At 40.3% G+C, this 21,548-nt stretch overlaps 1 protein-coding gene across 8 annotated transcripts in view; it reads right to left on the reverse strand.

Moving 5' to 3' along the window:
- Positions 1-20,587, reverse strand: part of FGFR2 (fibroblast growth factor receptor 2) — a 109,876-nt gene extending 89,289 nt beyond the window's left edge. For 4 of the 8 annotated variants that reach the window (XM_019502925.1, XM_019502926.1, XM_019502924.1 and 1 more), the window contains exons 1-3: positions 20,334-20,587; positions 2,040-2,306; positions 1,383-1,457 (exon numbers count right to left, since the gene is read on the reverse strand). In XM_019502925.1, the coding sequence (XP_019358470.1) occupies positions 1,383-1,457; positions 2,040-2,306; positions 20,334-20,508 (517 nt within the window). In that variant the 5' untranslated portion in view covers positions 20,509-20,587. The remainder of the gene's footprint in view (positions 1-1,382; positions 1,458-2,039; positions 2,307-20,333) is intronic. The other 4 variants (XM_019502929.1, XM_019502928.1, XM_019502931.1 and 1 more) reach the window with 1 other exon arrangement.
- Between the last annotated feature and the right edge of the window lie 961 nt (positions 20,588-21,548).

A 21,548-nucleotide genomic window follows, 5' to 3' on the forward strand; every position in this document is an offset into this window, starting at 1 on the left:
CTAACTCGGCAATATTAGTGTGTAAATAAAAAAAAAAAAAATGAGGACAGTAACATGGGTGTCCTTCTAAAGAGACAACAAGGAATTCTGCCCTCATGCATCGTTTCAGGAATAAAGAGGTTTTCCCAAGTACTGCATAGATGTCTGTTTTTAAAGGCAATGTCCCTTTTCCAAACTTGCCAATTATTCTTGCCACCGCATTCCTTTGTCAAGGCAGCATTACAGCTGCTTAATCTCAGCCCCTTCAAGCTGCACCTGTGAATCAGACTGAGTTAATCACACTAACAGATGGCAGGGGCCAAACAGTCAGCTAAGAACTTATATCATTTTAAATAGCATCTAATGTTTCACAGCTTCAGAATAGAGGCAGTTATATACAGCAGTATCTAACTAGTACAGTTGAAATAACACTGGTAGTTAATCATCTGAATGAATACTCCAACTACCTAGAATATATGCCAACCAAGAACTAATTACAAGCAGTCTGAAGAATGAATGTAGCACTTAACTGTTACACTTTCTAGGTATATGACACCTGCAATGTAATGACCATTACATTTCATATTAGTTTACTGAGTGCCTTATATCACTTGACTCTATAAAGTAGAAGCAATGACACACTACCAGTAATCCACAGGGATTTGATCATTTTACCATGAAACCAATAAGTAACTAATACATGCTTTACCGTTTTCTTTCTAGTGATTTCTCCAGTTAGACCCTATTAATATTTCTATAAATAGTCTAAAGGGAATGAAGTTTAATGTCCATATAGGTTTAGGATTCTTAACTTGCTTTCACCTTAATTAACTACCATAAATATATGAGTTTTTCTTTGGATTGCTAATCAGCCAAAGTGCATTCTTTGGGACCAAATCTTGAAGTCCTTAGTAGGCAGAAGTCTTATTGTCTCCCATTGTCTACAGTCTCCAATAGGATTTTTTTAACTGAGTAACAACTGCAGGATTTGACTAATTAAAGCTCAGTTAAAAACAAAAAAGTTCCAAACCACCATTAACTAACTCAGTCTGATTTTTTTTCTTTAATAGATGTCAAAACAGATGCAGAAGCAGGAAGTTAGACAGATGACAGGTTAAAAGCCCATATCACAAAAAGGACTTAAGCACAGAAAGAAATAAAACTACTGAAAAGTTAAATGAGCCAGACAGAACAGACTAGTAAACTGGGTATAGAAAAGTATCAGTTTATTAATTTGTTTTTGTATTTCAGAGTCATGAAACAGAGAAAGTGGTAGAAAAGTTATTGTTATTTGATGTCACATGCATATAACAGCCAAGAAGCAAAAGTAGCAATGCAAAGAGTTAGAACATATTTTGTATATGAATCCCGCCAGTCATCTCCAGCAGTGGTCTGTTACTTACTCCTCTGCTTGTTGTCATTCGTAAAGTCCTCAGAGGCATCATTGTCATCTTCATCATCCCCAGATGATAGAGCATCTGCACAAAGATGAATAAACTTTTTAATGCATTTTATAGGAATAAGCACCAGTTTTCTAGATTTTACACCACTAAACAGGGTCCATTTTGATTAGATTTAACAAAATCTACTAAAAGGGGTTAATGATTCTGAACTGTTATAGAGGTTTCAAAGCCAGTTTGCTAATTCCAGAAAAAATCTATTTCTCTCTAGCTCCAATTCTTCTCTTAACAGGTCCAATCAGATATAATGGTCTCGCAGGATAACAACACAGCACCATGCAAAGCTATCAGTACCAATGGGTGCATAGTTCTAGGAGACATTTATAGATCTCCCAATATGAAAAATCTGAATATATACAAAAATGGGCTTTTTTATCATCACACTGTATATTTCTATTTAGCCATAAAATACATGATTAGATCTTCAGCTGGTGTAAAGCATTTGCAAATTTACTCTGGTTCAGAATCTGAAGGGGAAACATGAATCTTAACACCATGGAAGGCAAGTTATGACAGAGGATCATTTTATGCAGCACTTTCCGTACTCAAAAATGCTACCACGTGCAAGACATTGCTACTGCTTGCATTTAGCTCACTCACCTGTGACATTTACAATGAAGTACAGAGAATCACTTTCTAAGGTCCTAACAGCTGTACAAGAGTAGAGGCCCGAATCTTTTGGTGTAGTATCTTTAATTTGCAAATATTCCCCAATAATCATTGTTCTATTGTCAGGCCCCAATGGGACCCCATCTTTAGTCCAACTGATCATGATGGCATCTTTCAACTGACAGCGCAACTCAAGTGGTTCTCCTGGAAGTGTTGAATATACATCTGGCTGAGAGATTTGGTATTTGGTTGGTGGCTCTGCAAAGGTGGAAGGAAGGAGGAAACAGAAGGAAGAGAAAAGAAAGGAGAGAATTTCCAACAAAAGTCAGTGAAGGCCCCTTTTATCCATAGAAATAATTTTAAAAATCTATATACCATTACCAGATTCTCCCAGCAACTTGCCTCATAAAACTGAAAACATGAAAATATAGAACAGTTTTTATTTGCAAGACATTAACCACAAAGGTGGCCCGCACCAAAGTGGTACTGGCCCTTCCTCTTTTCACTGATGTAGCTATGTGCTTACCAAAAGGCATAGCACAGGCAAATGCTTCCTACGACTAGGTGAAACAATCTAAGATAGACAGATGAATGAAATCGAGTCAGAGACTCTGAAGATCTCAAAAAACTGGGGGGGCTCAAAGCTAATTTACCTTTCACATATGCAATTTAAATGAACAGATATTTTCTCCAATAAGAAATTCATTTGAGGGGAAGGGGGAAATACAAAAAACACAGAAACCTAAACTGGATTAAATGGGTTTGTTATACTCAATATAAACACTTTACGTTTCTCTGGCCCTTCTGTACCTTTTTCAAAGCCTCCACTTTTGTCTTCTGTGCTGCCAGCTCTCTGCTCCAACGCAGAGTCATCTCTTCCATTAAATTTGTTCTCTCAACCTTTTATTTTATATAGTCTCTAAGCAGAATATAAGCCCAGTAACACTGAATGAAGCTATCAAGCTCAAGATGTACACAAGTTCAAAATGATGCAGTTCGTCCATCAGTTCGCTTGCTGGAAAAGGCCACTCAAGAATCTTAACAGCAATTTGCCTCAAAAAAAATTTGCTTTAAAACTGTAATTTCTCCATAGCTGCTATGGTCAAAAAGAGGAGAAACCCACAAAGAAGTCTGTAACTCTCTCTCGGCTACCTCAGTGACTTCTCGCACTTGGAACCGATGCAGCAGAGTTTAAAAACCCACAAAGTCCTAGGCCCTCAGCAGCAGCAAGGAGGACTCAATATCGAGCTGGGCCCCATTGAGATTTTTCCTGGAGACGTCATGGTCTCCTGTCTCCTATCCTTCTTTTATTTTTCCTTTCCCAAGAATGGAGTAGGAATTAAAAGAAGGGACACAGCCTAAAAAATTTTCTTGAAGAGTCCTGAGGCAGATGCCCTCATCCTCAAGACACGCCATTTTCCTTGTGTATCCAAGTCTTCTCTAGAAAAGGCTAATACAAAATTTGAACTGGTCAATGATGGACACTTGCTGCACTGCCACTCTGCCAAAACAAGCATTGGTAAAACAACCAGACACTGTCCTGCATTTAAATATCATACTATACCGGGGTGGGCAAAATGCGGCCCAGGGGCCGAATGCGGCCTGCCAGGCCATTCTATCTGGCCTGCAGGGCCCCTAAAATCTTAGAAAATTAATGTTAATTTGCCCTGGGCTGCCTGTGATGCAGCCCTCAATGGCTTGCTGAAACTCAGTAAGCGGTCCTCTGCCCAAAATAATTGCCTGCCCCTGTACTATACCAGAAGACTTAAAGCCTATGGGTCATAATTCTCCTCTGCCTTACACATATTTTAGAGAGGTGTAAATCCATGGATTTCCATGGGGAGTTTGCCTGAACTAAGGACAAAAGGGTCCACCGGACTTTCCTCCATGAAAGCAAGCCCAACATCCTTCACAATTTTTTCCGAGCACAAAATGTTCCTCACCACAACTTTGCCTCCACTTTTGGCACTCCCATAACAAGATTTTTGTAAAATAAAATGCAGCTTAGTTTAGTACAGAGTTTTCTAGGCAAGACCTTTGAGATAGCATTTTTAGAAACATTAACAATTCATCAAATCATATAGTACTATTCTGATTTTGAATTTGGAGTTGTGCTGTGTGCCAGATATTGTGGTTAAAAAAGCTCTTGATGGAGCACAAGTTATTTCTCCATGTGTTTTATATCAATAAAGGGTTAATATAAGAAAATAAATACCACCACCTGCATCTAAAAGCCTCACGCCCTTCCCCAAAAAAAGAAAATGTGTGAAATTTAAAAACGAACAGTAAACCCGTATACTTTAAAGGATTCAAAGAGTTTGCTGTGAAGGTCCCACTGCACAGTACTAGCAGAAATAAATTTCTTTTACAGTTTATTCTGTGCCAACAATTCACAGAGGTCTTTAAAACTGACTTTATATACATTTTTAAAATACCAGCTTGGGTAAAGATAGCATTCTTCAACCTCCCTTCCCTTTATTAAATGGGGCTTTTACTTAATAGCCCCAAAAGCAAATGGACAGAAATTTCTGGATCCAGTAGATTGCTCATGCTGTGATCAAAGATAAACCATATTTGGAATCCATCCCTAGCTATGGTCCTTTTGCAATTACTAATATAAAATATAGATGGAATCTGTCAACACAAAAATAAAAGTCCAATTTTAACAACAGCTTTAAAAGGAAAATGACTAGTAAACCAGGGAAATAACAGACTGCTCAAATATTGAGCTGGACCTCATGCATCTCTCTCTTATTATGAACATCATCTGCAGAAAGATAACAGCATCGAGGGTTGTCATGAAATAATAAAGTAATGTTTGGAAATAGTGAGTTATTTCAGGTAAGGCTTTGTGTTGCCAAACTAGAATATAGCAGCACTTAAGACTGTCACTTTTTATAACGTTTGCCTGTAAACTTTTCCAATGTGAGTTTTGAAATAGTGCCCAAATACAAACAGAGAACAGGTGGGATATCGAAGCATTATCCTGTCCAAGAGTTTCACAGCGAAAGGTCTGCAAGTTTAAACTGTTAAAGGTTCCAGCCAACCTCTAAGCTACCTTACTTGACCAAATTAACCCCTCCCCAGCACTCAGCACCCAGTACCCAGTCAATAAACATTTTTACATTCAGATGAGATTGATGGCCAAGAAAATAGGGCCAAAAGTTGCACTCACACAATGTTGCCCAACCTAGTTAAAGTGAGCCCTTCAGCTCACATTGTGGCTTTTCCCCAAATCCCACCTAATGGGAATTTGCAAGGCAGATGAAGCTGCTCATATACCTGGTTTCTCCCATGCCTCTTTGATGGGATTTGCTTCAACTGTAGCCTTTTGTTTCTCCACAGATAAGGGGTGCTTCAGAGTACTAGATATTAGAGGTCCCAGGCAGGGTTATGGGGGCGAGGCAGGGCCACAAACCATTACCCTCACACAAAACTGGCCAAATTTGCAAATGGTGACATAGCAGCTATGTTTCTCTCCCCCCCTGGAGCAGCAAGCCTTACGAACTCCCTCCTCCACAGCTCTGCATCTTTGAGGCCAAATTTGGTCTGTAACAGCAAGTTTGCTAATTGCCCGTTTACTGTAACCAGCTTGGCAAGGCAGACACGGTTATGTCAGTATTTCTCTCCTAGTCAGGGTCTTGCGTCAGTCTTACCACTACCATATCAGGGCAGCTCCAGAGGTGCATTAAGCAATGTGACAAACATGTCTTTTTGCTTTAAAAAATGTGTGTGTTCAGTTCTGTTAACATTTTTAATTCTTGAAAAAATTCCCTTCTCCTGTACGTTAGCACAAACCGTCTACCCTTAGTTACAACAGTATTTGATGCCAGAGATGAAAGCAATGTCTTCATTTAAGCATATTTATGATTTCAGAGGTGGAGGTACCGTACAACACTGCCTCGCAAAACTGGGCCTGTCGAGAGATAAACATTAAACAGACAGACTGGGGTTTCTCCTTCACCTCACTGAGTCTGTCAGCATGGTTTATGCCAGTGGTTTGCAACCTTTTTTGGCTCAACGCACCTCTCACAAAATGCCAGCTCTTAGTTTTCATTCGTTCACATAGTCAAAAATGTGGGTGGGATTAGATTAAAATAAGAGCTTGTGCTTAATTTAGTTTTTAAGTGAAAAAGGAAACCTATCAGGGCTGCAACTCTTAATTTTTTCCTATTTTTATGGCCACAGACCTCATCATGCCCACTTCTTCATCAGAAACTGATACATATTTTTGTGCGAGAGGAAGTTCTGGCATAAGGCTATTTATATTAAAATTCTGCTTTTAAAATTATGTAATTAATTTTTTAAAAATTAAAAATTATCCTACTGTTGCAAAGAACTCAGAAAGACAACAGGTCAGAATGTTTTTCACACTATGTGAAATCTCTGGGTTTATCTTGTAAATCGTGTTTACCCACCTACTAGTATTAACATTGCACAGCACCCTTGAAAGGATCTCAAGGCACCCCAGGGTACCACAGCAAGCTATTTCACTGACTTACACCATCCAACCATCCAGAACAGACAGAGTAAATAGAAACCCTCTTTCCTTAAGAACCAAATGGCCAGATGTGAGGACTGTGAACGTTTCTAAAGTTTTATTTTACATAACTGTAAGATGCTTGACTGTATTCCTAAGTGTTTTTCTATTTAAGGATACCACTTTTAAAAGATTAACATTTTTTCTTAATTTATTTTCACAAATTGAGAATAATGCTAATATTAATGAAAAGATGGATGTCTTAAAACTGTAGGTACCTCAGATACTAAATTACAGAGCCAAATAGCTAACACCTAACCTCAAAGATATCCACAAGACTCGGAAAAAACCATTTCCCCCAAAAGGCTTCTTGCTCTCCAAACAACTAGGCTATGTACACAATCAAGTAGTCTGAGGCTGAATCAATTCAATCTTTGCGGGTTAGTCTAAGCTGTGCAGATTGAACCAATAAGCAAGTGAACAGACATTCACTTTTGATTCTGGAAATGCAGCCACATGCAGTGGCCCAGGCCAGAAGCTGCAGGGTGCGAGAGCATGCCTCCCTGCTCAGCTGGAGCTCCCTGCAGGGGGGTGGGGGGCATCAACTGACAGCCACTATAGATAAAAGAGTTTGGGTGCCATATCCTGCCATCCACCCAGGAAAGTAACATTTACCAAAGGTGGCCACTGCTGAATCTACCAACCTGATGGACTGATTTCCAGCATGACCCAACTGTGTCCTGTCAAAACATGCCCTGTCATGGCTTAAAGTAGAAAATTCGACATCCAAAAGGAACAGTCACAGAAGAAACAGGGCATTTCCAATCATTGCTGCCTTCTGATCATCCAACATAACCCAGGGACTCACCTGCACCTTAGACTTCAAACACAGGTCACAAAGAGTGAGCAGACCCCATGTAAAGAGAAGGAAGATTGGGCATATTATATTCACTTACTTTCCCCAAAACTACCAGAATCCTTTCAGCTTTATCTATTGAATTTCAACCATCTACTCCTCATTTATATCCCAATCTCTTCCAAATGCCCCATCAGGCATAACTAAGATGCCTCCTGCTGTTCTGATGCAATACTTCACATCTCAATCCCTTATAAGCATCGTCTGGGAACACAAACACCTCTCTGCTGTCAAAAGCGCGCACCATTATTTTCTCTACAAATATCAAATCATCAGAAGAATTATCCTTTTTTTAAACGTTTGCCAAAGAAACAGCAACAAAAAATGGAAACTGCACTTAACTACAATAATTACAGGCAGAAAAGCCTCACAAAGTCTAGTTCTTGCTCAATCTTTTATGGAGGCTGCTGCACAAAATTACATGCGCTGCTGTACTTCAAAACACAGAAACTTTTACAAAGTGTTAGAAGGCAGACTCCCAAATATATTGAAGGATATTTTCCCCTTACATCTTCCTTAATGCTACTATCCTTATTCTGAAAGGAAGTGTGTACTTCATCTGATGATTTATCAACAGATGAGGTAAGATGAAAACAGTAGGATGAGAAAAAAAATACTTATATATATAAAAAAAGAGAGAGAGAGAGAATTATTTTGCCTTACAAGTCAAAATTTGCAGAAGATGATAAATTAACCTATATCCTACACACCCAGAACCTAATGAGTACATAATTTACAGCAACAGCAAATAGTTACAGTATGGGCATACAGGAACATGTCATCTTCTACCACATACTACATATATTAACACAGTGGAAAAAAATTAATCTCCTTCAGAAGAAATACTTGCCAATGTCATCATGAGAAAGGGAAAATATTACACTCCTGACTTGTTTTCCTAAGCATCAAAGAATAATTCTGAGGGAATAGTAAAGAGTTCCATCAGTTGAAAGGAGGGAAACTTCACAAAAAATGAATCTATGCGACACTCTCTACCTCAAATAATACTGGCTGGAAAATTGTTATTAATAAAAAAGTGCTAATGCTGCATTTTCCTGTAGGTAAGTAACTACTCTCAGCAATATTGAATCTTGGCTAGCGGTACCAGGATATGGATCATGCCTGGTAGAACAGAGCGTTTAAACAACCAACTGCAGTTTTTGGAAATGATCTGATAACCAAGCACCCGTATTCATAATGTGTGAGAGTCATGCTTTTGGTCGCACTGGAGGAGGGAAAGAAAAATTTAAAAAAAAAACTTTCCCCTGACCAAGGAAACAAAAAGAGCATGCATGGTGACTTCATAGCTCTTTGAAGTATATGGCTAGGGACAGAAGATAGACATAAACTGATTTAAGTTTTCAAAAACTGGTTTAACAGAAACCTGGTTGAATTGATTCAGGTCAAACTGATTTATGGAACTTCTGTCCCAGACCCCTTCCTAGTTCAAGTTAAATCAGAGTCCTCCATCATCCCAGCATGCTTTGCAGTCCTAGGCTGGGCTGGGCTGGACTGTCTGCTTGAGCAGAGTAGGGTTGACCCTGCCTCTCTGTTCTCTAGCCAGAGCAGCGAAGGCTGGCTGACAGCCCCAGCTAGACTTTTCCCTGCTGAAGTGGAGGGGGCATGGGCCAGCAGGCTCAAGGGGCGGGAGGGAGATTAAATCCCTCTGCCTCCCCTCTCCCACCCACATGGGACTCCAGCCCAGGTCTGCCCAGCTTCTCCCCCTGCTCGCCACTCTAGCAGCAGGGGGCATGGCCAGAGCCCACCTGGGCAGCAGCCTCAGGCAAACGGGGGTGGGGAGGGGAGAGAAAAGGCAGGGGGATTAACAGCAGCTGCCTGGGCTGGCTCCAGCCATGCCCCCTGTTGCATGAACACCCAGCAGAGGGGTGGGGGAGGGTGGGGGGAAAACCAGGCAGACTCCAGCTGGGGTCTCCATGCCAGTGGGAGAGAGAGGAGATGAGGAATTTAATCCCACTCCCTCCCCCACTTCACCTGAGCCACTGCCCTGGCCAGTGTCTGGCCATGCCACCCCCAACTTGGGGACAAACCTGGCAAGGGCTGCTTCCCCCTTCCCTCTCCAGGCACACCCTGGCTGGGGTCTCTGCAGGCCAAGATACTCAGCATCTTGCCAGGGCCTGGCCATGCCACCCCCCAAGTCAGCTTTCCTCCAGCCTGCAGCTGCTGTGGAACAGAAGGGAGGCTCACTATAGCAACCCCCGGTTTCTAGCCTGAGCCACTACAGGCATGTGGCTGCTTTTCTGGAATCAAAAGTGAACATCTATTCACTTGCAAAGGTTACACAGGCTACCCTAACCTGCAACGATTGAATCAATTCAGGCTCAGGCTTGTTGAATGTCTGTACTTAGCAGGGGCAATGTGTAGGGGATGCACACAGCACTGCGCCCCCTCCTGTAGGCTTTGGAAGATGCAGGGTTGTGGAAGCAGTGTGGACCAGCAGGTCCTTGGACTTCATAGATCTTCTACTAAGAAATCCTACATACCAGGACTATTACAGGGACTGTTCTGATGGCTGAAAAGCATCTCTTTGGGTATTTGAAGCCCTTTTACCAGTTGGGCAGAGTAGTAGGTTGTTAGCCTCCCTGCCGGCAACATACAGCTGGAGACTACAAACAAATTTAACACATCCAGTAAAGCAATTCCATAAAAGCTGAACAAAATTTGAAGTTTATTATAGTAGGGCCTTGTACACCATACAAAATGCAACAGTACAAGAGGACCTCAACCCTTTCTACAATCAGGAGTGCAACAATTTGTTTTAAATGAAATGCATGCATCTTGGGAAGAAAGGAAAAGATACGCAGAGCAGCCAAACAATTCTCTACTGCTCCTACGTGGAATGTTTTGTGCATGACCCATAAATGATTTAGCCACCTGCTCCTACTTGTTCACTTGAGAAACACGGTGCAAGAGACATGACTGGGGGAAAGCAGGGAAGGGGAGACAGGAAGGGTGGGTCTATTTGATTAAGCATCCAAAATATTATGTAACATCTCAGCCAGCCGACAACACGTTCCAAATTGCAGCTTCGTTTTTATCCTCCATTTCCAACTGAAAGACTGAGGAAGACACCTCCATCTCCCATTTCATAATATGTATATAAATGGAATTAAACCTTTCTTCCAGTCTTACTCGAGGCAGTAGTTGGAATCATCACTATGAAGAGACAATGGGGATAGTTTCCTATTTTATGATTAGACATTGCATGATGTCACGTTAAGTGTTATCTCTGGTCCCACAAGGCCCCTACTCAGGTTCTCCGTTAACAAGACATTTGTGTGTGAGATCTTCTATTTACATGAGTATAGGAATACACTTAATTTTTACCAGCTCATCCAGACATCCTACTCTGCCTAGGCACTATTTTCTCTGCAAAATAATCTCTCTTCAATGCCTGAGGTGGGATTTACACAAATCACTAGAATTGGGTGCCAATAACTCCTTCAGAATCTTTTCAAAACCTTACACTTAAAAAAAAAAAACCCATGTTACTGTAATTCTCTACTTAAATGGATGGGCTATCCTCTCATTTTAGTCTGCCCCAAATATTTTGAACAGATCATCACATTGAAAGTGCATTTAATTACTAACACTATTTAGTCTACCCAGTCTGACATACTGTTCAAAACTGCTGGGCTAAATTCTGACCTAAATGCAACTCATTCACTTGAATGACATTTCTCCAGATATCAGCGCTAAATATCAGCTAAAGACTCATCACCTGAGCCTCTTCTCTTTTTTAGTCAAAGGTGGGTTGAGTCTTCCAAGTATTCAGTTTCCCAATACACAGGCTCCTAGTTAAGTTTAACCACTTTGGTTAATCATGACTGAAACCAAACCATTCTCCCACTTTTATAAATAACGTTATTAGTATACATGCGATACTTAGGGCCTCACAGTGCCAAAAACTGTATTAACACACAGCAAGACACAGGCCCTGCTCTAGAGAACATAGAGCCATGTGCTATGTATGGTCAGACCCCTTCACCTATGCAAAGCCTGATACAGTTTGCAGGACTAAGTCTGTGTAGCTCTCAAATAAGACCTAATTTCAGAGCAGTAAGAATGACACAAAATGGATCCCAGGAGTAGGGAGGACCAGTAGAACAAGATGAGCATTTACCTAGGCTAGTTATCTGCACAACCTGATTATCCAGAATCATGCAAAAACCACAAGTGTTTCTTTAACATAAATAAATATCAACCATTTCTTATTCCAGCAACGTCTCCTAGAAGGCTGGAAATATAAATGGAAAACTGCTCCAGTTTTTCTGAGTTGCTAATGTAAGAAGCTGTGTATATCACCTGCACATACAAAAGAAAGGTCTGTACTTCAGTGATGAGTGAAGATCATCAAATACTTGTGTAACCTACCTATGGGCACACTGGTGATCCAGAACCTAAGCAAGATTCTTCCCTACTTTTTAACCAGAACTGTGTTCAAGAGCTGCTCGAAATATAAGCATAGATGTAAAAGGATTTCTCAACACAATCCGAGTGGCCTCAAGCAGCATTAAAGTATCATTAAGCACCGTAAATTAAATTGCTTTCCTTTAATTAAGCATTGCAATGTGGACACTGAATAAGAAAAATCACAAACAAGCACAAGTCCCATATAAGCACAAGGTCCTTCTTTCTGCTGCCTTTCCACCAACCTTCCACGAGCAAAACAGAAACCTCTGTCCATCATTTTATAGACAATATAACCAAATTGGTTCTCTCTGCATCACAAAAATTTACCATGTAAAATACTATAGCGGGGTAGGCAACCCCACACTGGCACGGGTGCCAGTGTGGCACGCAAAGGCATTTTGCTTGGCACATGCACCTTGGGGCAGATGGCAGGGAACGGCCCAGGGCTGCACTGCCACAACAAGGATTGGGCCCCTCACAGCTCCCCTGCCACCCGCTCCTGGCACACCAACTTCTTACAGGCCAAGTTTGCAGGTGTTTTTGGCACTCTGTCCTAAAATGTTGCCGACCCCTGTACTATAATGTATTTCACTACATCCTGTGTCTTAGCAGTCAAGCAGAACCTGTTTCTTTGCCAAAAGTATTTTTCTCTGTTATATGAACATACTGACTTGTCACTGCAAAGTTTCTTATTGAATACTAAGTTAGATGGTGAGAAATCATTTAGCAGTCAGAACTGTAGTAAACCACTGGCTTTGGGAAAAGGAAAGAAAAGCATTAATAATTATATGGGGTTTCTGAACACATGTGATGAAGGAAATTAAAGCAGGTCAAATTTCAAAACTCCCAGGTTTTCAGGGCTTCCCTAAAGTTACTAATGGATCTCAATAATCATTTAGAAAAGCAATTAAAATAAAGCGTGTATGATGGTTGAAGGACGAATTGCTGTAGTCAGTTAGTGTGTCCCACTCAGTGTACCCCTCGCAAACATCCCTTAATATAGCTACTGTTTAGTGGAAGAAAAAAAAAGAGCCCATTCCTTTAAATGCTTAGTCAATGAGAGTACTGTGACATTAGAAGCTATTCCCAGCAAAAACTAGGCCCTAAATTAAGACGTTCTTTCCTAAAGGGGTTTAGGAGAAGTGTGGTTAAAATGCGAGTGATGTATTATCATCTTTCACAGTGAAAAATTGACAGAATCCCCCCATTCTTAATGTTAGGCAGCATATAATTTTGCAATTCTCACTTTCCAAATTAAGGCCCTAAGCTGCAAGCACTTAGGCTAAGTACAGACATTCAGAAAGCACCTGGTGGAAGAGCTCTATCACACTTTACTTAAAGCACTATAAATTAGAGCAGACGTTAGATGTTTGGTGGAAGGAGATCGAACCCTGCCCATACTGGCCACAGCCAGCAGCTTGGGGAAGCTCTCACATGACACCCAGGAGGCTGCTGGAGTGGCCCCTCCCCATAGTCCTGCCCCCCCAGCAAACTGTCATCAGCAGCTGGGGGGCATGCCACATGGGCCCCCCAGATTGCTGGGTCAGGTCTTGGGCGGGGGGGGGTGAGCTGGGTCCACACAGCAGGGGGCTCCCTTTTCCCCAGCAGGTTCTGGTGCAGGGAAAAGCTGGGCTGGGCTGGGCTGGGCAGCCCCATGTCAAGAGGCTGGTGCAGGGGTGCAGAGAGAAGAGAGCCCCCCTGCTGCACAGACCAAGCCTGGCCTTCCCCCTCCCCACCCAAGACCTGACCCAGCAATCTGAGTGGGGCCTGCATGGAACAGGGGCTCCAATCCCCCACCCCCTGCCTCGCCATACAAAGAGGAGTGTTCAAAATGGAGTCAGAACAGAACAGCCTGTCAAGGAGTCTGGGCTGGTGCTCACCCAGAGCAGACGAACACCGGCCGAGGCAGCTTGGCACTTGCCGAGGTCACATTCCAGGGGAATGCAACCTACCTTGACTCACAATGGGATGTGGTACAGACGTTCAATAAAGCACTCTAACCTAAAGCACTTTAATTTGATACTTCATCCATTCAGGGTTAACTTAAGAGTGCTTTGTGAGCTATGAATGTCTGTTCTGTTACAGCTGTAAAACGCTTTCCACGTGCGCTTAACGTGCAATGAGGGTAATATCTGTACCTAATCTTCATGTAATATTAAATGCACAGAATAGTTCAATGGTATGATATATATTCCAACTGAAACAGAGTGGTGTTTTCAGGCAAGCTCAACTTACTGAGTACGCATTTGACCGCCATGATGGGATGTGCTGGGTTTGAAACTTGGATCTTTATTTATGCCTTGTCCACATTCAAAGTTTTAACTTCAGAGGAGTTTTAAAAAGCAATTAATGCAATTGATGAAAAGATCACATAGGCAGTATTAATTATTTTTAATTAACACATACTTTAAATATTAGCACCAGAGCCCACTGAATAAGAATCTTTTCATGGACTTCAATTGGTTTAAGGTCACACCTACACTGATTTAGTTTAATGCAGTAAAAAAAATCATAGTTGGCCAAATAAACATATATTTTTCATATGAAACCAAATTGAAAGTCGCTACATGTAGGTTACATAAAGATTTTATAAACTGATTTTAAAATAATCTCTTTCATTTAACCCATTCCAACTTTGAATATGGAGACAGTCTAACTTGCCTGAGTCGGTGCTGCCTCTTTTGAATAGCTGATCTCACATAGGGAGATTTACAGCTTCCAAGGAAGATTCCCACAATTTAAAACTTGAAGCCTTTCAAAAATTTTTAACTCCTAAAAATCTGTGATTCCCCAGGAGGAAGTTTACTCTCCTAACAATACAGAGAATGTACAGTTAACAATCATCTTCACATCTCCATCTATTTCCAAGCTAAATATTTATTTTAGGAAAATATTAATCTCTATGTTTATTTGCATAAAAGGAAGGAGATCAAATTATTCCTACTGCAGTTGGAAAGCTGGATATAGAAAGCTATTTGTTAAGGGCTACTCTATTTATTATTTCTCTGCTAAAATACCTTGTTGTCTTGTATATACTATAACCTGACACAGATACACCTGTGTAAATATTTTCACAGTAAATGTAAGCAGCAAATTTCAGTTTTCATGAGTTTGTTACTTGCCAGTAAAATGTTACTACAGGCTGAAATTTAGTTATAAAGTTCTCTGCCCAGGAGTAACTATTTTGAAAATTTTGAAAACTGTAAATAATGAGTTTTATTTTCTATTTTAAGACATACAAGTAGTTAAACAAATAGAACTTGACAAGTTTGGGAAAAAAAGAGCCAGAAGTTTATATATAAACTAGATTGGAATTTAAAATGTGGCAAGACATCCACAATTGTGTAATTTCTTCTGATATTTTCACGCAAGTGAAAAGAGCAGATGTGTTAAAGTTATAATATCTCTTTACAGCTGATCTTTATAACAGTAATCATAATAAAACGTGCACATATTACATACACCGTTAACAACAGCCTGTAGATTTAAGCCTTGCTCAAGCTAAATGCTTATAGATTCTTAACTCAAATTGATCCCTTATGATCATCCAGATAGTCCTCTTCCATAACCTCACAGAACTTCACTCACTAGTTCTTTACACTGGGCTAAAGACTTATGATTGCACTAAAAAGACATCCAACTATTTTGCTGGACAATTTACTATGTGCCTTCTTAATCAGTTCCAGTGGTTAAACCCTCATTGTTAAAACATTTTTCATCCTCATTTCAGCTTAAATTTTTCTAACTTCAGCATTCAACCCTTTTGAAGCCATGATCAAAAAAACCCATAACTTCTGCTACCAGTTTAAGCCTTCAACATTAACAAAACCTCGAGGTCCAAAACCTTGACTGCAAATGGCTCAAAATTAGACCAAACCAAAAAGCTTTCATTCTGATAACCTACAGTGCCTTCCCTTTTACAAAGAGTGCAAGCCAAATGGGAATACATTGCATTGACATCCCTCATCATGACAACTGATGTGAATTTTCTCTTCCTGGTGGACAGCAAAAAAATCTTTGTAGCAGTTCAATTAAGTTTCTTTGAGTTTTAATACTGCTCAGAGAAGAATTTTACAACCACTGCTTCAAAGATCTAAAAGTGGCAATGAAATAGCAGCTTCAGCGAGACTGCTGGCTTGTTCAATAACCACTTAGTAAAGGAATGTATAGGAATCCCCATCTATTTCCTTTGCTCTATTTTTAGGGGAGCTGAAAGAAGGATTCTGGTGCTTCAAGCCCCCTAGCAATTATAAAATGAGAGTGGGAGTCACAACTAGGTCATGACCAACTGCAAATACATAGCTCACAAGACATTTCAGGCCGGTGAGCTGGGATTAACAGAACTCTTTCTTTGACTAGATTGTGTATATGATTGAAGGCATGACTAGATTTTGATAATCACGTGACATTAACCTTTAAACACAGCTCTTTGTCCATGGATTATGAAATGTTTTACAAATATTAACGAATTGCCCTCGGTATTTAATTGAACAAGCTTTTATTTACCTCCTTGAATAGCTGTTACTGAATTAAATATCAAGTGACACTTGTGCATGTGTGTAAATAGACAGCACCCACTTGAACAGCTTACATAACCTGTTGCTCCTTTTAAAACTAATGAATACACATTTAGGACTAATTTTAAATGGTTGCGTTTTTATAGGGTGCAGCATTAGATTGCCCATTTCAGGGACCTTAGATTAGATTGGAAGGGGAAAGGGTGCAAGTCTGTGAACGAAGCACAGGACAAAGTAGCAAGCCACTATGTAGAGGGTTCTAGTTAGCCTTCTAGATTTAGCACAGACAAATGGGGCAAAAGAAGGTCAAGTGTGTGTCCAAACTAATTATTCAGTTGACAAAGTAACCCTTCGGTCTACGCATACAGTGAAAAGCCCTCCATATTTTAAGGGTTGGCTATAATCAAAGAATTGCATTAGAGTGGACATCCAGGGAAAACAAGGCTCCACCCTATGGTTGAATAAGCACTTACTGAAGATTGCAATAACACAAAAGAGGAAATTATTTTATTCTTCCTTCTCCAAAGACAGTCAAAAATGGAACATCTAGGGCTAGGTATAAATCTGCAGCATTAAAACTGAGTCTATAAACTCCTCTTCCTGCTACGTCTGCTAATGGATAGTTCTTATAGGACAAGTCATGGTAGCAAACCAAACCACTAGCACTATGGGACCCAAGAGATGTTCACTGTTGAGTCCTGGGGATTGAGAGATGAGCTGTAGCTTAGAGCGGCTACGTTGTTGTAGCCACTCTCGCCCTAGCCCTGCCTCCCCTCCTTCCAAGCCCTGGTGCTGTCTTCAGAATGGGAACAGGGAAGGGAGCCAAGGGAGCTCGTTCTGGGGGTTGCCCAGCCAGCACTGGAGGGTGGGACCTGGAGGGTGGGAGAAGTGGATTGTACCCCGCTCCCCCAGCCTCAGGGAAAAGCTCCAATCCACCTGCCCCACACTCCAATGCTAGTTGGGCAACCCACAGGACGAGCTCCCTCCACTCCCTTCCTCCTCCCCCATTCTCAACCCCCAGGCTGACAGAAGTTAATGAAGGCGCTCTGCTTTGGAGCACTTTCATCTGAAACCTCATATAATGAAGGTTCAGACTGTCACTGGACCGGGCATTTTTAAAGAACTCCACAACTGTGCACTTCTGTCAGTACACAGCCACAGAGCACTTTCAAGAGCCGATTGTGCAACAAACTGTCACTTCTGTCACTGTCACTGTCACATCTGTCAGTGCCCTATGATTCTGCACAATACCACTCTCTAAGTAAGCATAGCACCAAACCTGATGCCACAATACACAATGGTTTTCTTACCATACATGTAGTCTCCTGAGTATTTTTAAACACATTTTGCAGTAGTGCCTAATGGCCACAGATCCAATGCTGGTCTCCAGTAAGTCACTTGTTTTACAAATCCAGACTAAGATCAGCATCAAATGACTCAATTTACTTCAAAAAAAGAACAAATACTTGGATGCCTCGCACTTGTTATACAGACTATATATAAACCTATGAAGGTGACTGCTGTCCTGGATAAATATTCCCTGTGCTAAAGTAGCTATTGAACCAGGCATTGTACACAACATGTTTGCAAAGGTTCCTAAAGGCATATTTAGCCAAAAAACCAGAATGGCTTCTTTGCAGCCCTCCCAGCCCTTCCTTACCATGCTACCATTAAAAGGTTTTGTTTTACAATTTAAATGAATAAAAAACCATACATCTAAGTGCGTGAGATATCTTAGCTCGTAAAATCTTCAAGGCAGGGATTGTTTTATGTTGTGTAAAGTATCTACAACATTTTTGAGTGCTCTTAAGATTGTAATAAAAGAGCAGTAAAAAAAGAATAAAACACATCAAAACAGCCCACCACCACCCCCCAAAAAGAAAATATCAGGGCTCCTACATTATGGCAAAGGGACAGGTCATCAACTTATGTTAATGGTGACTGTTCCACTGACTTCCTCAGCTGATATACTCTCCCAGCTCCACTGATTTTGATACATGACACTATGTCCAACTCTCACCAGTTAAGGATCTATCCCTAAAAATGTATTCAGGAAGATATTGGGTCTTAAAAAAAAAGTCAACTTCTGCTGTGAAGATTTTTTTGGCAGAGGGACACTGGGGGAGGAGGAGATGTGGGAGCAGTGATGGAGCCCACTGAGGATGATTGTGTCAAAAACTTGGTGTGTTTCAAGTTTAATAAAATACATAAAGGAGGTTATTTCCCAAATCCCGCAATTCCCTCTATTCTACAACATAAAAACTCTTTATGCCATTAATTTGGAACCCTGTTTTCTCTTTGCTGATGATGATTCAGTGCTCTCACATCTGAAACTGTTTCAAGTAACATTTCTGCCCAGGGAGGAAGTTTCCCTTTCTATAATTTACACTCTAGCAAGATATAGATTCCATTAATTGGATATTGATTTTGGAGGTGATGTCTTTTAAACTTGTACTTTTAAAAATAATCATGATTATCAAATCACAGTCAGAAGAATCATTTTTCACTTTCCTGGAGAAAGAATAATATTTATCTTCTCCCTCTACTACTGCCAGTCTGCCTGGCAATACCATAAATGCCTTCTGCTTCAACCCTAAAACCAATGAGGCCTTGCTGATCTGAAATCAGAATCATTCCTGTTATTGTTAGGCTCCCAAGAAATCAAAAACACACCAGGTGGGCTATTAACAAACAAGTTCATTAAGTAGTGATGAGAATTTGGCTTTTTTTCCCCAACATCCTGACGGTAATATGAGAATAACTTTGCTACTGATAACCTCTACTGATGACAGACTACAAATATTATAATACTCGATTAACGTTTTTCATGAATGGACAGTAGGAAGAGTTCCTTATACCCGAGTAATCAATCCCTTTATCATCAATAGGAATTTACATGGAAGGGATTCTAGAAATTTGCTAATGAGAAAAACCTATACCTAGCCATGATAAGCAGAAACCAATATGCTTTCTGTTAACACATGTAAAGTAAAATCAAACCTGTATTCTTCTACATAAACAGTAAAACAGGTAACAGTCATTTTTCCTATAGAAAGCTTGTAGCTTAGAAATGTTCCATGCATAATTATTTTGACAAGATTGTTTTGACAGGGCAATTCCCCACTGAGTTGCTTAGAGGGACAGAGAGGGTGCTGTACTACATAATAAAAACCATCTTTAAAATACAGAAACATATTACAATTAAAAACACCATCTTAAAATGCAATAAATAAAGCAATTTGGTGACATCTGGCTCAAAGATCTTTCTAAAAGTCTGACAGGTTTAGGCTCAAAACATTAGTTCTTAGTAAAACATGTTTTATATAAATCCACAGAAACATTTCCATTAGTTCTCGCATTGATTAGAATTAACCAAGGTGCATCTTCATTGCTTAGATATAAACACTGTACTTTAGAAGTTACAGCTCAGGCCTGCAATGAGTGTGCTGCAGCTAAAGGCAACAAGGGAAGTTTAGCAAAGACCAGTAATATCCAAAATAGGGAGTAATCCTCTAAGAAGAATGATCTTCAGAATTAATGTCAGCAAAAATGATGAAAAATAAATGGCATTTAGAAAAAACATTTTAGGTTTAAATACCTGAAGAACTGTCAAGAGACATAATTAAGGAGATACCTGCTTCTAAAAAATGTTTGTTTTTTAAAACAGCAATGTTTAACAGATGCACAGAAATTCAGTATGGTCTTCCACAGTGCAAGAATTTGTTAGCATTATACATAGCTCCAGTGAAGTCATTGAGTTAACTCACCTGCATAAGAGTTGCAAGACATGCAATCACGAGACAATTTAGAATACATGAAATCACTCTAAGCTAAACTTGCCAGACGATTTACATTTATCATAGCTATTAAGCTAATCCGACTGTACTTCAGATCTGGAAAATAAACTCTTCTTGAAGCTGAAACTTGCTTAGGTGACTTACCTTCAGGTTCCAAAGTGGCATCTTCAACAACTAAATTGAATGATGGTCTTGCTAGGGCAAGTCCCGCCATGGTGACCACCACCAGGCAGATAAAGCAAGCCGAATCCCAGCTGACCATCTTTTTAGTGCAAGTTCCTGGTTCTTTTCCATATCTCCATGTGGACTTCAATCCCATCTGAACTCCTCTACAGAAGCATGGACTGAAAGCTGTGCCTTCAGCCTTGATAACACCTTCTCACTCGGAACTGCTGCTGCTGCTGCGGGGAGGAGAGAGATTTAGCAGCGTCAGTGAAATTATCTTGAACATCAATTGAAAAGCTTCCCAAAACCTGAGCTGGGGAGGGGCAGTTTAACAGCTTCAGAAACAGAGGAAAAATGTAAGCGAGCTTCCATCATCACCTGAGGCACAAGCAAGCCTCCTTGTTTTCAAAAAAACTGTTTCTCAGCACATGTTTAGATAACTATTTTAATCACAGAAAAATATATAGCTTGGTAAGAAAAACAAAGGCACACACATGTGTGGACACGTTAACTCTTAATGCTGCAAAATACCACGATTTATGCACATTATATTCTTGCTATTATTTGAATATTTAGAGGATTTTGCATTGCTTCTCAGACCCTCCCCCAGACAGTTGTGTGGTCAGCTAAGTTTTAAAATAAACCAGTGATTTTTCTACAAAGCACAAAGTTGAGAAATATTGTTTACAGTTAGCTGGGTCTCATGATTTTATATTATCTGAGGGATTCCAGCTCTCCTATGTAACAACATTCTTCTATATTAACTTTCCTGCAATTTAAATGTTTGCAGGTCCTGGACGATTAAAAGGGTTCAGTTTTTGCAGCTGCACTTGTTAATTCCAACTTTTTTAGAATATAAAAATCTGAATAAAGACTGCTATAGAATTACATGGCAAGACATTCTTCCTCAGGTCTCCTTAAAGTTGGGAAAGCTTTTGAATGTACCCCAACTACACAGTTGGTCCAATAAGAAATCCTTGCCTCTCCTGCAGTTGCTATCTAGACCGTCACAGGTACATCATCACTCTTACACTACCATAGAACTACACTCCTCCCAGAGATCATACAGCAACATCAGCTGCCATTTTTATTAGTTTACATGCAAAATCAGATTTACCGCAATCTGTTAAATCAGTGGACATTTTGCAGACCTAGGGGAGGTTTCTTTCACAATGCTTAAAACAAGCAATTTAA

This window comes from Gavialis gangeticus, unplaced genomic scaffold, assembly GCF_001723915.1.
Source record: "Gavialis gangeticus isolate Ggan-Ray unplaced genomic scaffold, GavGan_comp1, whole genome shotgun sequence".
Lineage (NCBI taxonomy): Eukaryota > Metazoa > Chordata > Crocodylia > Gavialidae > Gavialis > Gavialis gangeticus.